Source organism: Medicago truncatula, chromosome 1 (assembly GCF_003473485.1).
Source record: "Medicago truncatula cultivar Jemalong A17 chromosome 1, MtrunA17r5.0-ANR, whole genome shotgun sequence".
Classification (NCBI taxonomy): Eukaryota; Viridiplantae; Streptophyta; class Magnoliopsida; order Fabales; family Fabaceae; genus Medicago; species Medicago truncatula.
Window position 1 is genome coordinate 23,694,948 of NC_053042.1, and position 15,334 is coordinate 23,710,281.

Consider the following 15,334-nt stretch of genomic DNA (forward strand, 5'->3'; position numbering starts at 1 on the left):
TATTATAAATCAAAGGTATAGCAAAACTTTACCTATGATTTCAAGTGACTAGTGAAACCAGAAAATGAAAAGGAAACAATGTTAATATTTTTGGAAGATAGGGTATCTAAATTTGGAGAAAATGAAGAAAAGATTTGGAAAGTTCAAGGATATTAGGTTATCTTTTCATTCGTAGTGGAAACGGGAAAGGAGGGTAAATTAATATTTTGAAAAAGAGAGTAAATTAAAGGTTCAATGTTGGAGACTACAATGTCTACACGTTGGAATTGGAAAGAGGTGCATGGTGTAATAACTTAAAAATTTAATTTTTTCAAGGGAAGTGAAAAGATCAAGAAGGTATATGTTTAAAATACGATGGAAAAAATAACGATACATAATTTTTTAGTAAAGTTTAAGGTATAAATTTAAAGTGTGTGTCTATATATATATATATATATATATATATATATATATATATATATAATTGAGTTAGTTCATGAACTAAACAAGTTGAACTATATGTAGTTTATGTTCAGTTCGTTTAGCTAACGAACTTAATTTTTAGCTCAAGTTCGGCTCATTTCATTCATAAACCAAGTTCAACGAGATAATTATCGAATCGAGTTTCGAACTATTTTCGAGCTGGTTCGGTTCATTGCCAACCCTAGTCGTTAGTTATACCTTTGGGGTTGTTTGTTTTGTCTCGCACATGAAGATAATTTCTTGGGTGGATTAAATGTTAATGATATGTTTGAGTGACACATTTGCAATTTTCAAAGAGGATGTGAGTCGTTTCATCCTAATCTCTCACCTTGGACCATCAGACGATGGTGGGTGACTTAAACTATAACCTTTTTTCTCTTCTCTTTGTAAATATGTTGAGAAAGAATCAACTCTGTCCCTAGGTTAATCTTACTTACTTAAAATCAAAACCAGTCTGATAGCAACTAATCCCTAACCCTAATTGCAGCAAGGGCCCACTTTTTGATTAAACTACTGCCACTAAACCCTTATTTGGCGCCTAACCACAATTCCTAATCACCCAACTCTGTGTATTAAATGAGGGTTATGGTAGGGACACACAATGTATCAGCAAGCAAACAACTCTTTAATGACTCAGGGTTCAATTTGGTTCTTGGGAAAAAAAAGCCGCCGTTTTTTTGATAACCAATGCAGACTATCTGCATACCCTATGCATCATTCAATGCCATCCAATTGAAGCTTTCTTGAGACACGTGAAGCACCTCATATTAACGAGCCACAACGGTGTTATGGTCTGCATTGTCGCGCGGTATATAAATAATCATCCTTTGTTATGGTTAGCCATGCCTTCAACCTCACTTTAGTTTTTTTTCATTTGTCTGTATTCATTTGTCTAAGTAAGTTTTGGTCCATAACTTTCTGAGAATGTCGAGTTTGGACAGTTTCATCATGTTTGCCAGGGACCAAGAAGCATTGATTAATATGAAAGGTAACCACCACCAATTGATTTTTGTCCGAATTCATTTTGCAGATCTGCATTTTTCCATTCATACGCTAATGCATTATGTTTGTCTGTTTTGTTTTCCCATAATGTATATCAGTTCAGGACAATTCGACCCCAGAGGTGTGCATGGCTGTGAGATCTAACTTGGCGAAGCTTAGGACATTCCAAATGGAATATGACATTGCTGCTGTAAGATGGTCTTATGAATTGATTAAACACTGATTAGGACAATGGTTTTTTTGTTAAACTTATAGTTGGCGGTTGAAAAAATTAAAGAAAAAAAACTGTATTTGATTCATGTACAAACATCAGGTTGTTAGATTTCATGTTGTTTTCGTTTAAGGAACAACCATCTGATGTTTTGTTTTGCATTTTTTTTAGGGAAAGGGCAGGCTGCCTGGTGTATTCGCAAGGCAATATGGTGTGCAGGTCGCTCCATATGTCATGCTTCGTGATCCAAATATGAATGAAATCGAAGTGAAAGTCGAGAAAAAAAATGGGAGAGTGTATTTTACTGAAGGTTGGAGTAAGCTGCATAATTTCTACAATGTTGGTGCTGGATCTTGGATGACGGTGGTATTTGCGAATAGAAATCTTTTTCTGATTAGGATGAATGATCTTTATGGGGATGAGATTTTTTATCCATTGAACAATCCTCCATCGAGATTGACCCTGCAACATGGAGCTGCTGAGTTTCCAAGTGTTGCATGTGCCCCACATGTTCTTTTCCTTCCAACCTCATTTTATCACTCTTATGCGAAGCCACTGACAAAGGATGATGTAATGTCTGGAAAATTGGTATGATTGATTGTAATATATTAACTTATCTGTGTGCAACTTTTTTAGAAATAAATTTATGTAAAAGTTTCTAACTCAGTACAATGAAGATTTCTAACTGAGTGTTTCATTATTGCAAGCATAAGTTGGGGTGGTTAGGATTCTGTCAGGCTGCATTTCCTGCTCAAGAGTGTCAGATGACTGTTGTTGACTACCTGGGATATAGCTGGAAATGCCCTCTGAAGTTGCACTTGACTGCAGACATGACTTGCAGTCTGTCCGGTGACTGGAGGAAGATTTGCAAGGCGCGCAAATTGAAGATTGGTGATACTATCAAGTTTGGGGTCACTCAACAGTGCAACAGTACTGTCCTATACATGTCTCCACCACCTATGATGGTCCTTCGCACTAATCTTCCACCATCAAAGGACAGTACCCTTTCACGACATGTTTTCACCGTTGAGAAGTTCTTCTGGATGAATTGATTGTGCTCGAATTGGAACCTGCTTGCTATCATTGCTGCACGAAGGATTTTCTTATGCTTTAGTTTCCGTGTCGTTGTTTCAGTTCATATAGTTATGTTGCAGTCGTCGTTTTCATTTCCCTTTGTTATGTTTTAGTTGTTGTTAAGTTTATTTAAAAAGTGGAGTTAGTGGTTTTGTTGTTCCATGTTTTCGACATGACTTCATATTTTGTATCCATGATTAACTATATCAATTCAATGGGTATTTAAGTTGTTATTCTACTTTATTTTCCGCCAACGTCGTCCTGTCATTTATTTGAATGCGTTTTTTAATTCATATTTAATCATTTTGGCTGCCTAATTCAAATACGAAGGAATGTTAATCAACGGACATTTTGAAACATAATTGTGAGTATAGTTAAAAAAATTATAAGCTGATCACATAGGCTAATTTTAATATTTTTAATTGGGCAATGTATTAAAGGATTGTGCAGCAATGTTGCACGTTTTTGTAGCTGATATACTCCAAATTCTTGAATAGAATGTTTCAACTGATGCTCAAAGGAAGCAATGTTGGGCATCGACAACAATTCATGTCGAAAAGGACCTTTTATCATATCAATACCTGTCTAAAATGAGGTCATTGACTATCGTTGAGCATCTTGAATATCTCTAAAGCCGTATTCCCTAATGAGGTACGAAGATTATAGATACCATTATATTTTCTTAATTAACGGTAGATTTGTATATACACTGATATTCATCTCCCTGGCATCGACATGTAATTGTCTACGTTACTCATATAATATGCACTTTTAATTTTCATGCCATTGTTAAGATTCTATCCAATTTTGAAAACTTGATCCTTATAATTGCGCACGTGCAATATTAAGCAGAATACTTGACTTCCCCAACTAATATCCTGTCATTAGTAATTGTTGTATGCCTCAAGTTGTAAAAAGGTTTTCACACTTTTATTGTCCCACCTACAATCATTTATTGCAGTTTGAGTTTCTCTATGCGATCAGCTTATCTCATAAGGTTTTCACACATACATCTGCAACAAACTATTTAATGTGCACGCTTTTTGTGGTAGGGTTGTGTGCTCAATGTGTTTTTGTCCAACCCTGAACTCGACCTTCAAGTATTTGGTTGTCCCTGAACTCCTACATTCTACAAACATGATTTAATGCGTTGTCATTATGTCTTTAGCTTTCCACATGCTCAATTACTATAAATACAGGCTACCATTAGTTTCTTTTCCTCATTGCTTCTAACAACTAGGGGGTTAAGTTAGTATTCATAAGAAGTTTATTGGTGAATCAAAGACATGGCATCGAAAGGTATTATTTTAACTTCAATTTCATTATAAGGAATCATGTTTGTTTTGAATTATTTTACCATGAATTCTTACAACTAAACCTGTTGCAGCAGGAAAAGCTCCAAAGCTCACCCAATTTGCAGACATTGTTGGTGGAAGAATTGATTTTCAGATCCAGGGTAGGGTGATCAATCTTTGGACTACTCCAGACCGTTTCAACGCAGCTGAAGTTGGAAGTATGCATATGATTCTGCTGGATAACCAGGTATGTCACTGACTGTGATTTATGGCATAAAACAGAATAGAGTCTTAATTTCATTGCATTAAATGATGTATGATTTTCGAATGAGTTTAGTAGGTCCTTCAGAAATATGGGTTTTTTAAAGTAAATGTTGTTAGTTTCCCTTCAGGTGCTATAACTCACGTTTCTCTCTATTCATTTTGTTGCTAAGTTTTTTTTTTCCTTTTTAAAGCATACGATTTGTTATATAGTTAGTCCAAATGCTGATTTCTAAATAGGTTTTATTAATTAGTACATATTGTTATGTAACTGTATGTCATAAATCAGTTTTTTGGATAGCTAAGTCAGTACAAATCTTGATCTTATTGAAATGATGGGAAATTGTTTTGTTGTAGGGTGTAACAATCCATGCAAGCGTGAGGAAGCATCTACTTCCTCAGTTTAAAGATCAGTTTGAGGAAGGTTCCATATATGTGATTGAGAAGCTTATGGTTGCACAGAATGATCCCACGTTTAAGACTACTCCCCATAAGTACAAACTAAATCTCATGGGAGGTACCACTATTTTCAAGCTCAAGGATTCCAATGAAATTCCTAAGAGACATTTTCAATTCATGACTTTCGTTGATATCATGAATTGCCACAAGGAGGATCGCTTGATAGGTACCTTTACTTACTACTTCCTGTTTGTGTTTGTAAAATATACATCAAAACAAATCTATGGGTCTCATTCTTGCTTCCTGAACAGATGTCATTGGTCATGTCGTTGAGAAAGATGAACTGAAAGTGACTGAAAAGAACGGGAAGACCAACAAGGTTATGGATGCTACATTGGAGGACTTGGAGTAAGTTTGTCTAATTAGCATATAGGTAATTAAAAAGGGTGTATTGCTTTGATTTCTTATATATGTTATATTGCAGTGGAAATCGAATTCACTGCACTCTTTGGGACGACTATGCGGAGCAGTTGAAGCGCTTTTTGGAAAGTCATGATCCAAATTTACCTGCTGTTATACTCATTCAGATGTGCAAGCTTAAGAAGTACTTTGGTGCAATGGGGATTTCAAATGCCTTTTATGGGACAAAGTTGTTGTTCGATGTTGAACTTCCTGAGGTTGCAAGCTATTTGGAGAGGTACAATGTTTTCACCGAGACTTTTTAAAATTATGTTATTTTGTGGAGATTAAACTACTAACATTCCTATACTAAATATAAAATGTTATGACCGAATTCTATAGGATGAATGAAGCAAATGTGGAGCTTACTCAAGTTGTTAGTCAAATGTCTGGCCCTGTTGTTGTTCCTTTGGCTGACGACTTACTTTGTACCCCGAGGATGACCATAGAGGATTTGATTGAATCGTTTGAGGTCTGTCTGTATATTTTGCAAACAATCTTGGAGATGAATAGTCATAATGATTTGCAAGATTAGTTATTTAAGTCTCTTACCGTCTTATTCCATTTTGTAATGAAGCAATCATTACAAAATTCATTTCCCATCATGGAATTAAGGTAAACATCTAAGCAATCCTAACTTATATTTCAGTTGTTTATGTCCCATCCTACTAATTATATGTATAAATACTAACATGTGCAATTTGGTCTCAGCTTGGGAATGATGAGGAAGAGGCTGAATATGTTGAGGCTGTTACCAAACTAGCAGATAACCAGACAGTGGTACACTTATATGTTTTTCCCACTCTAATTTATTATTTCGTTTGTTTATTTTTTCCTATTAAGCAGCACTAATTACCCGCATGAAATTATTATTCAAACAGGATGTTAGCGAAGGTACTGGGTCCAACAGCAAGGATGAAACCATGGTTGCTGAACCAGTGTTGACTCCGACAAGCAAGAGTTTGGGAAAGAGATGTGCTGAGCATGTAGATTCATTGGATGAAATTGTTCTTGCTGATGGTGATGCATCTACCACAAAAGAGCCGAGGATTGTGCCTGTCAAGATTGAAGACATGAACTGACTGTCGGATAAGATGTATTTCAGTGTTGGATATTGTCCCTTATGTTTTATGTTTAATTCCAATTAAGTTCAAGGAACATTAAGTTTATGTTTTTTTGGTGTTTGTACTAAACATGCCATATATGGTATGTACGTTTGTCAGTTTTATATGAATCAATCTTAAAATTTTCTGCAAACAGATTTTCCTATCTATTACTGTCTCTTTTGAATTATATTATTGCCAAGTTGATTTATTTATTCAACATTTCTTACCCTAATTCCTTTATCTGGCGCGGGTTCTGCTGTCATTTTGGGAGCTTTTCTCCCACTTCCTATCCCTAAAGTGACTTATATTGATGCAAGTGAGCCAAGATACAATTAATATAGTTTTAGCACAACTATATACTCGAACTTCATAGTACTTATGGATGTTCATCATCTAGATGATACTTGAGTGTGATAAATTCATTCCATGCCTTAGTTGTGCTAAAATACTAAGCTCAGTTCATCGACAAATCAATGATAAAATTGATTTTAAACTTATAAGGTAGCTATTACCTTCCAACTTAATGAGTAATAGCTTATTGCCTTTTATCATAATAAAACTATTAAGATTACTTATAAGGAACATTTGGATTGACCTTGAGTTTGGCGGAATCTTGGTGTCACCTTGATTTTAACAGATGCGACACTTGGAGTTTCAACAATATTGCAGTGCCAGCATGATTTAGTCAAACTCACAGTCAAGCTAGACATTTAAGTAGATCGATATGCTCTATTTGTTGTGGCCTGATTCAGAATTGTTATTTCATCATATCTATGTTTTATCATTACATAACTTGGTAAAGGATTTTTAGTTTATGTTGCTAAAAAAAATGTTCTGTTAATTTTGAAAGACAACTTTGTGTTGTGGCTATGTTTCTTAAAAATTAAATACTAATTTGTTTCTACATTTAGTAACATTACTTTTCTTTATTGAATTTAAGTTTTCCCATCTTTTTTAATTTTTTTTTAAAACAAAGAGCCCTGAAGCCCGGTTTTCTTTTTTCTTTCTTTTTTATTTCTGCATAAATTTTGCTAAGGTATTCTAACTAAATTGGATTTGGTCCTTAATATGTGGGAAGGAAACAACTTGATTTAAAATCCACATCCGAATACTAATTAAAAGTGTCCTGGATTGAGTATTGCATAAGAGTACATCTATTGCTTTCAGTTCATATTAGTGTTTAATTAGTCATTGGTTTTCTAACTTAAATATATAATCCAATTGTTTTTGAGTAAGAAAGAATAAAGGTTACTGCCAAATGGCGATTATGTTGGTTATTTGTTCTAAAATTGTTCCCTGCAGACATAGCATATTTTGTGTGCCCAAGATAATTAATTGCTTTCTTCAGCATGCCAACTACCACCAGTCTCTTATATTACTTTTGAGCTGATCCATGCAACTAACTCAAAGAGGATGTTGCTAATTTCAAAAAAATCATCTATCAAACGTTATGTATAAATGTGGGATAGGTATCTGCTCACCAAACCGTGTCATACACCAGATCAGTATTACATCCAAGTAACATCCTTCTATTTTCTTTAGCTATCTTCTCTTGAAGTAAACATGTTGAAATAGTTCAATGGAGTATGTAACTTCAGATGGCTAACCTTATATGTTTGTCAATCAATATTTTCTATATCTGAAACAAAAAAGTTTTTGAAAGTTAATCAATGAAGTTACATAGTTGAGGCATGGACTATGATCAAAATACACCGGACCAAAGCAAGAGATCAAGAGAATCATCTCGGACGAATTTCTTACTCAACAAACCAAATGACAGGACTCCTCTATCTGAGATCACTAATGGTATGCCACGGTTTTCTTTACCTTTTCTCAATTCGATTTCAGCTTCGATTTTATTGTTGCTATCGTTTCATATCTGTCATTCACTTCTGGATATTTTTTGCAGTTGGTTCTTTGTCCTTCAATACCAATCTCAATAAAAGGAGAAAGGTTAGTCCTCAAGGACGATTGACCCCTGGGAAATATACACTAAGTCATAGCGTGCTAACAAGCCATTCCACGAAGCAGCACAGTCGGTTCAACGTTGAAAATGTCTCTCCTATTGACTTGGATGCTGTTTCGTTTCAAGGTATGTGTCATCCAAGATATGACTTCCCATTGTATATAACGCGTGTTTACAATATCTGTAGCATTAACTTTATCATAATTATATAGGATTGGACAATGATAATGATGTTGTTGCCATTGAATGTGGGAATAATGGTGAGGAATCTGATATACCTTCTAATTTAGGTATGATTCACTAAATTAAACGTTGCGCATTGTTCAATATCAATGATAAAGTATATTCGTTGCTTATTAGAAGCTCTGTTATACAAAAATTAATTGTTATGGTTTGCTGCGTATCATATAAAACACCCTTGATTGAATATAGGCTGTCTGACATTTTTTTGAGCTTTTTGTGATGAACAGATGTCCACTTTGACAGTCCGGTTGAGCTTATGGATACAGGAACATCAGGTACATATGACTTCTGAAATATTTTCTCAGTTAAATTAGCCCATGATTATCAATTTATTTCTGCAATTTAAATGTATGCACATCAACGTAGATGCCGATAGAGCGGACGATATAGTTGATTTCAATTGCATGGACAACAGGGAAGAAAATGATATACCATCTAATTCAGGTGGGTTGATTAATAGTCCAAGTAATTGTGCATATAAGTTCTATAAATTTTAACTTTTGTGACATGTATCTTAATTACCTACATTTATTTTATATTAGACTTTGATATTAAGCAAGCTGATGGTGATACTTTCTCTGACATTACAAGTTCAGGTTTGTATTAAAACCATATAATTGTCTTCCCTTGATATATCATGTTTGTCAAAATTAGGGTTAATTGTCTTTTCTTTTACCCGTGCCATCAGTTCATGGAGAGGTTGAATACCTGAACATAGGTCATCCAGATCGTATTTGTGATGATTGCGGTGCTATGATGTGGTATCATGAACGCACTAAGAAGGACTATAATCCTGTCAATCCGAAGTTTTCTATGTGCTGCCGAAAGGGACGGGTTGAAATCGCAACGTACCCCCGCCTACCTCAACCGTTGCATGATTTGTATCACAAGCTGGACAGGAAAAGCAAATTTTTTCTAAAAAATATCAGATCCTTCAATTCAATGTTTTCATTTACTTCTATGGGAGGAAAAGTTAATAGAGACACGCATGACGGAAATGGACCTCCAATGTTTGTCATGGAGGGTCAAAACTACCATCAAATCGGTAGTTTACTTCCTATGCCAGGAAACAAACCTAAGTTCGCTCAATTATACATCTATGACACTGACAATGAGATAAACAACAGGCTGGCGTGTGTAAGGTAGTTATTGGTCTTTCCTTTTACAGTATTACATTTTCTAGGTCCTGATATTTTATTATTTAAGTATGTTTTCACTCTTAAAAATGAATTGCATATTGATTAAATGATTGAGTACAATAGTTTAATGAGAGTGCAATTTTGATTTTCCAGCATGGATGAAGGCGATTTGGAGATGAAGACTGCAATTGTTACAGAGATACGGGATGTCCTTGACTCATGTAACTCGTATGTTGAAACTTACAGAACAATCCGTGAAAGAATAAATGAGAATGACAGTCCTCCTATGCGGTTAAGGATACTGCGCAAGAGGGACTGTGACGGTCGAAGGTACAACCTTCCAACCGCATCAGAAGTGGTTGCGTTAATTGTAGGTGACTTTGACAGTGCTGACTTTGATAGGGATGTAATTGTTGAGACACAATCAGGTCTGTTGCAGCGTATATCAGTTTTCGAACCAGCATATTTGCCTTTGCAGTATCCCCTCCTGTTTCCGAAGGGAGAAGATGGGTTTCGAAAGGATATTCCTTATAATGAAGACGCAGATGCTACCGATTTGCAAAGATTGTATGTGACACAAAAAGAATGGATTGCTTATAAGATCATGCAACGAGAGACAGACCAATCAACCATTTTATTTGCAAGGAGGTTGTTACAACAATTTTTGACTGATTCTTTTAGTTGCGTGGAGTCATCACGTCTCAGATGGCTAAGAGATCATCAAAAGGAAGTTAGGGCGGAAATGTACAAGGGCTTGACTGAAGCTATTCTCAGAGGTGATACTGATCCTTCAACCACGGGAAAGAGGATTGTTCTTCCTTCGACTTTTGTTGGTGGAACAAGGTATATGCTGCAGAATTACCAAGATGCAATGGCAATATGTGGTTGGGCTGGGTATCCTGATCTATTTATAACGTTCACCTGCAACCAAAAGTGGCCTGAATTGGTTGAATTTTTGAAGATTTATCACCTAAAGCCTGAAGATCGACCAGACTTAGTTAGTCGGATATTCAAAATCAAGCTTGATGACTTGATAAAAGAAATAAAGATAGGAGAATTATTTGGTGAAGTCAAGTCAGGTAATGTTTATTTTGAATGTATTTTTTATAACAAAGATAATTATATTTGTAGGTAGCATATGACTTACACATTTGTTTTTCTACTGTTTCGCAGTCATATATACAATTGAGTTTCAGAAGCGTGGTCTGCCACATGCTCACATCTTGGTTTTCCTGCATTCAAGATATAGGTGCGTTGGTCCTAAAGATATTGACAAAATCATATGTGCAGAGATACCAGATAAGGAGAAAGAACCTGAACTGTTCAAAATTGTTTCTACACTCATGATACATGGTCCTTGCGGTTCTCAAAATCCAAGTTCTCCTTGCATGAATAAGAATAAATGTACAAAGTTTTTTTCCTAAAAAGTTCACCAATGAAACAATAATTGATTCTGAAGGGTATCCTGTTTATAGACGGAGGGACAATGGGGTTTTTTTTCAAAAAGGGTGAGGCATTTGTTGACAACAGGTATGTGGTTCCATACAACAGATATTTGTTGTTAAGGTATAATGCTCATATTAATGTTGAGTGGTGCAACCAAACAAGGTCTATCAAGTATCTGTTCAAGTATGTTAACAAAGGGCACGATCGCGTAACTGTTGGTTTTTACAATGGTAAGGAAGGCAGTTCTGATGTTGTTGACGAGATTAAATTGTACTACGACTGTCGATATCTTTCTGCGTGCGAGGCAGCTTGGAGGATATTTTCTTTCGATATAAACTACAGAACTCCATCAGTTGAGAGGCTTACTTTTCATCTTGAAAATGAACAGCATGTTATATATGGTGATAATGACCCCCTTGAGGATGTCGTCCGTAGAAAAAGCATTCACCAAACTAAATTCTGGGCATGGATGCATGCCAACAAAGTTTATCCCGAAGCAAAGAGCTTGACGTACAATGAGTTCCCTACAAAGTTTGTGTGGAAAGCGGATAAGCATCGATGGTCTCCACGTAAGGTAGGTTTCGCAATTGGTAGGCTCCATTTTGTACCACCTGGCACAGGTGAGTTGTTTTACCTGAGGACACTATTGAATTATATCAGAGGGCCTACATCGTATGCTGACTTGAAAACTGTGGACGGTATTACACTAGATACCTTTAAGGAAGCATGTGCTGCGTTGGGTTTTCTTGGAGATGATAAGGAGTTCATAGAAGCAATTATAGAAGCAGGAAAGTGGGGTACAGGGATATTTTTGCGCTTACTGTTCGCAACCTTATTGGTGTCTAACCAATTGTCGAAGCCAGATTATGTGTGGAACAACACTTGGGAGTATTTGTCTGATGACATACTTGATAGACAGCGACGTCGTCTACAAGTTCCAGGTAATTTATTATACATGTCTAACATGTATATCATTATTAATGTTTCAGAATATATATTTACAAGTGCCTCAAACATATCTTTCATTATATTTTCTAATAGTGTTTTCTTACATGCAGATTTGGTTCTTACTTCCGATCAGATAAAGAGTTACGCATTATCAGAGATTGAGTCTTTGTTGCAAGTCCATGGCAAGAGTCTCGACAACTACAAAGAAATGCCTAAGTCAGATTGAGCATTAATGGCTGAAATTCAAAATAGATTGATTTACGACGAGCTGAATTACAATCGAACAATTTTGGCCGATGAGCACCATAGTCTCATGTCAACAATGACTGCTGAGCAAAGAGGAGTATATGATCGAATTCTGTCAAGAGTGAATGCAAACAAGCCAGGATTCTTTTTTGTATATGGATATGGTGGGACTGGGAAGACCTACATTTGGAGGTCATTGTCAGCCGCATTAAGGTCAGCTGGTCACATCGTTCTAACCGTAGCCTCAATGGGATAGCTGCGTTGCTTATTCCAGGTGGTAGAACAGCACACTCTAGGTTTGCTATCCCGTTCAATGTTGATGAATTGTCTTCGTGTGAAATAAAACCTTTAAGTCCATTGGGTAAGTTGATAGTCAAAACAAAGCTCATTATATGGGATGAGGCACCTATGATGCACAAGCACTGTTTTGAGGGCTTTGATCGTACTTTACGGGATGTTATGAAGTCTTTCCATAATGGAAGAACAGATATTCCATTTGGTGGAAAAGTTGTTGTCTTAGGTGGAGATTTTCGGCAAATCCTTCCGGTTATCCCTAAAGCTAATAGAGGAGAGATCGTGCAAGCAACGGTTAATTTCTCCAATCTTTGGAATTTTGTTGAAGTCTTAACACTAACAACTAATATGAGACTCTCGACAGGCAGTTCTGATTCTGATGTTCATGAAAGGAAACTATTCTCTGACTGGATTTTGGCTATTGGTGATGGAAGTGTGGGGGAAAGCAATGATGTTGACATTCACGTTGACATACCACCTGATCTGCTCCTACAAAGTAACGGGGATCCAATTGCAACCATTGTCAATATCACCTACCCTAATCTTCTTCAAAACCTTGATGACCTTTCTTATTTTCAAAATAGAGCAGTCTTGGCACCGAAGAACTCAATTGTGGACGAGGTCAATAACTACATGATGGATTTAATCCCTGGTGAAAAGAAGATATATTTATCCTATGATTCTCCGCTTTATCCCAAATCAGGTAACAACTCACCTGATGAAGTTCACACCCCTGAATTTTTAAACACCATATCTACTTATGGAATTCCAAATCACAAGCTTAGGTTGAAGGTCGGAGTCCCTGTTATGTTGCTCCGAAATATTGACCACAGCTTAGGTTTGTGCAACGGAACACGTTTGGTGATAACAAAGATGGGAAAATATGTTCTTGAAGGAAAGGTAATATCCGGATCAAATATTGGGCAAAAGGTTTACATCCCCAGGTTATCTTTGTCACCTTCTGATAAAAAACTGCCCATCAAGTTTCAGAGACGGCAATTTCCGTTGGCCGTTTCATTTGCTATGACTATCAATAAAAGCCAAGGTCAGTCACTGAAGCATGTTGGAGTTTACTTGCCTCAACCCGTTTTTTCCCATGGCCAGCTGTATGTTGCATTGTCTAGAGTTACGTCAAGAAAAGGGTTAAAGATATTGGTTCTCGATGAAGAAGGGAATGATAGCAATGTAACATCTAATGTCGTTTATAAGGAAATTTTTTATAATTTAGTCTAATTTTTTCTTGCATTGTAACACTTGCTCATTAAAAATGTTATGTTTGCTTAATTCATATATCAGCTTCAGTCATATTGTCATATTATATTTTTTTAGTATTGATAACTTACTTTTTTGCAATCATACTTGCATACTCAACCGCGCCGTGCGATAGCACGGGTAAAAGTCTAGTAATTATTATAAGAACAAAGTTTCACACAGTTTTTTTTTATCACAACCATTGATTACAGATCGGAAGATTCATATTACATATCATCAAAAACAACTATAAATGATCTCAAACTTCAATTTCAGATGGCACGACTACGATGAGTAACAGCGTGAAGCATGTACCGCGTTAAATCCAATTCCCTATTATACAGTCATAACTTATAAATGTTATAAAATGATATTTGTTCAATCATTTTGCAAAACCAATTCAAATTCGGTTTGGATGTAATTTAAATTTGGTTACCCAGTTCATTTTCATGAAACGAATTTAAAACCAATTTTTCATTTTCCCAAATCAACTAAACTTGGTGATAAATTTATTTTTGTTGACAAAAACAATAAAATATAGTGATAATCATAACGTCTTTGTGAATCCATCTTTATTTACACAAACTAATTTTCGATCTCAGACACACGTCAACAAACATTTACAAAATCTGTGAAATTCTCTATAATCGAGATCGACATGAATTCATTTTGAATCCCAAAAGTAGTTCCAAAAGAGACTATATGATCAATATCAATGCTAAAATCATAAACATATTTGATTTTGTGATTTGTTCTCTAAATTGCGACGAGAGATTATTGATGGTCGGATATGACAAGTGTGTCACTCGTTAACCAAGTAATAAAGTGATAAGTAGAGTATCGTATCCACATGGATTGTCCTTTCGTCCAAACAATTCTCGTTACTTATTTTTATAAGTTGACGATATAAAAGATAAGGGTTAAAAAGACTAGTAATTTTTATCTGTTTGCAAGACAACAAGTTTACCTGTTTTGGTTGTAGAAAAGTAAGCAATGGTTAGGATTCTTCGAATCCCCTTTCCAGTGTTTCCCAAGGCAATGAAGGCGAAGGTTCCCTCATGTCTGCCCATCTATGAATCTTAGGACACTCATAGCACACTCTCTCTACGCTTTCTTAGTAGTTCTACAAACGGGCAACCCTAATCTACGTCTACCTTACTAAGGGTTTCAAGAGAATGGTTCTATAAGGTTACAACTTATTTCCTCAGCTAGGCATTTTTTCCCTAATTACTAACTAGTTAATTCCTAGGTTCGGTAAGGCACCACCCGACTCAATAGTTTCAACTACTAAGTACCTACGTCTAGGGTCAACAATTCCTATGGAATCTTTGGCTAGTTAATAATCACTTACTTCCTAGATAGATAGTTATCAGTAAAGAGATATAAATATCAAGATATAAGCATCCAGTTAGTGATAGCAATATTAGGCAGTATCACATTATATTAAATAAACATCATAATAAAACTTAATAAATATCATAATAAAACTTAATAGCGAACAAAAGAATAAATAAATAAAATAAAGGACACAT

The 15,334-nt window shown here is 35.7% G+C and overlaps 3 protein-coding genes across 3 annotated transcripts; all 3 read left to right on the top strand.

Annotated features, from left to right (window-relative positions):
• The first annotated feature begins 1,386 nt into the window (after positions 1-1,386).
• On the top strand, positions 1,387-2,727 carry LOC120578168 (uncharacterized). Its single transcript, XM_039830473.1, has 4 exons — positions 1,387-1,450; positions 1,563-1,654; positions 1,847-2,263; positions 2,383-2,727. The coding sequence occupies exons 1-4, from the start codon at positions 1,387-1,389 to the stop codon at positions 2,725-2,727; spliced, it is 918 nt and encodes a 305-aa protein (XP_039686407.1).
• Positions 2,728-7,960: 5,233 nt separating this feature from the next.
• On the top strand, positions 7,961-12,237 carry LOC112416429 (uncharacterized). Its single transcript, XM_039830475.1, has 11 exons — positions 7,961-8,075; positions 8,179-8,361; positions 8,448-8,525; positions 8,706-8,753; positions 8,845-8,922; positions 9,021-9,074; positions 9,167-9,620; positions 9,771-10,696; positions 10,791-10,979; positions 11,093-12,004; positions 12,122-12,237. Exons 1-11 carry the CDS (start codon positions 7,961-7,963, stop codon positions 12,235-12,237), a joined length of 3,153 nt encoding a protein of 1,050 aa, XP_039686409.1.
• Positions 12,238-12,243: 6 nt separating this feature from the next.
• Positions 12,244-13,784, top strand: LOC112418566 (ATP-dependent DNA helicase PIF1). Its single transcript, XM_024774971.1, has 2 exons — positions 12,244-12,449; positions 12,500-13,784. Exons 1-2 carry the CDS (start codon positions 12,244-12,246, stop codon positions 13,782-13,784), a joined length of 1,491 nt encoding a protein of 496 aa, XP_024630739.1.
• The last annotated feature ends 1,550 nt before the right edge of the window (positions 13,785-15,334 follow it).

Excerpts from the sequence above, each read along its gene's own strand:
- LOC112416429 (XM_039830475.1), top strand. The coding sequence starts at position 7,961 with ATGGACTATGATCAAAATACACCGGACCAAAGCAAGAGATCAAGAGAA. Across the intron at positions 9,075-9,166 it reads CTCTGACATTACAAGTTCAG|TTCATGGAGAGGTTGAATAC; the intron begins GTTTGTATTAAA and ends CCGTGCCATCAG. Across the intron at positions 10,697-10,790 it reads ATTTGGTGAAGTCAAGTCAG|TCATATATACAATTGAGTTT; the intron begins GTAATGTTTATT and ends ACTGTTTCGCAG.
- LOC112418566 (XM_024774971.1), top strand. The coding sequence starts at position 12,244 with ATGGCTGAAATTCAAAATAGATTGATTTACGACGAGCTGAATTACAAT. Across the intron at positions 12,450-12,499 it reads GGGAAGACCTACATTTGGAG|CCTCAATGGGATAGCTGCGT; the intron begins GTCATTGTCAGC and ends TTCTAACCGTAG.
- LOC120578168 (XM_039830473.1), top strand. The coding sequence starts at position 1,387 with ATGTCGAGTTTGGACAGTTTCATCATGTTTGCCAGGGACCAAGAAGCA. Across the intron at positions 1,451-1,562 it reads AGCATTGATTAATATGAAAG|TTCAGGACAATTCGACCCCA; the intron begins GTAACCACCACC and ends AATGTATATCAG. Across the intron at positions 2,264-2,382 it reads ATGTAATGTCTGGAAAATTG|CATAAGTTGGGGTGGTTAGG; the intron begins GTATGATTGATT and ends CATTATTGCAAG.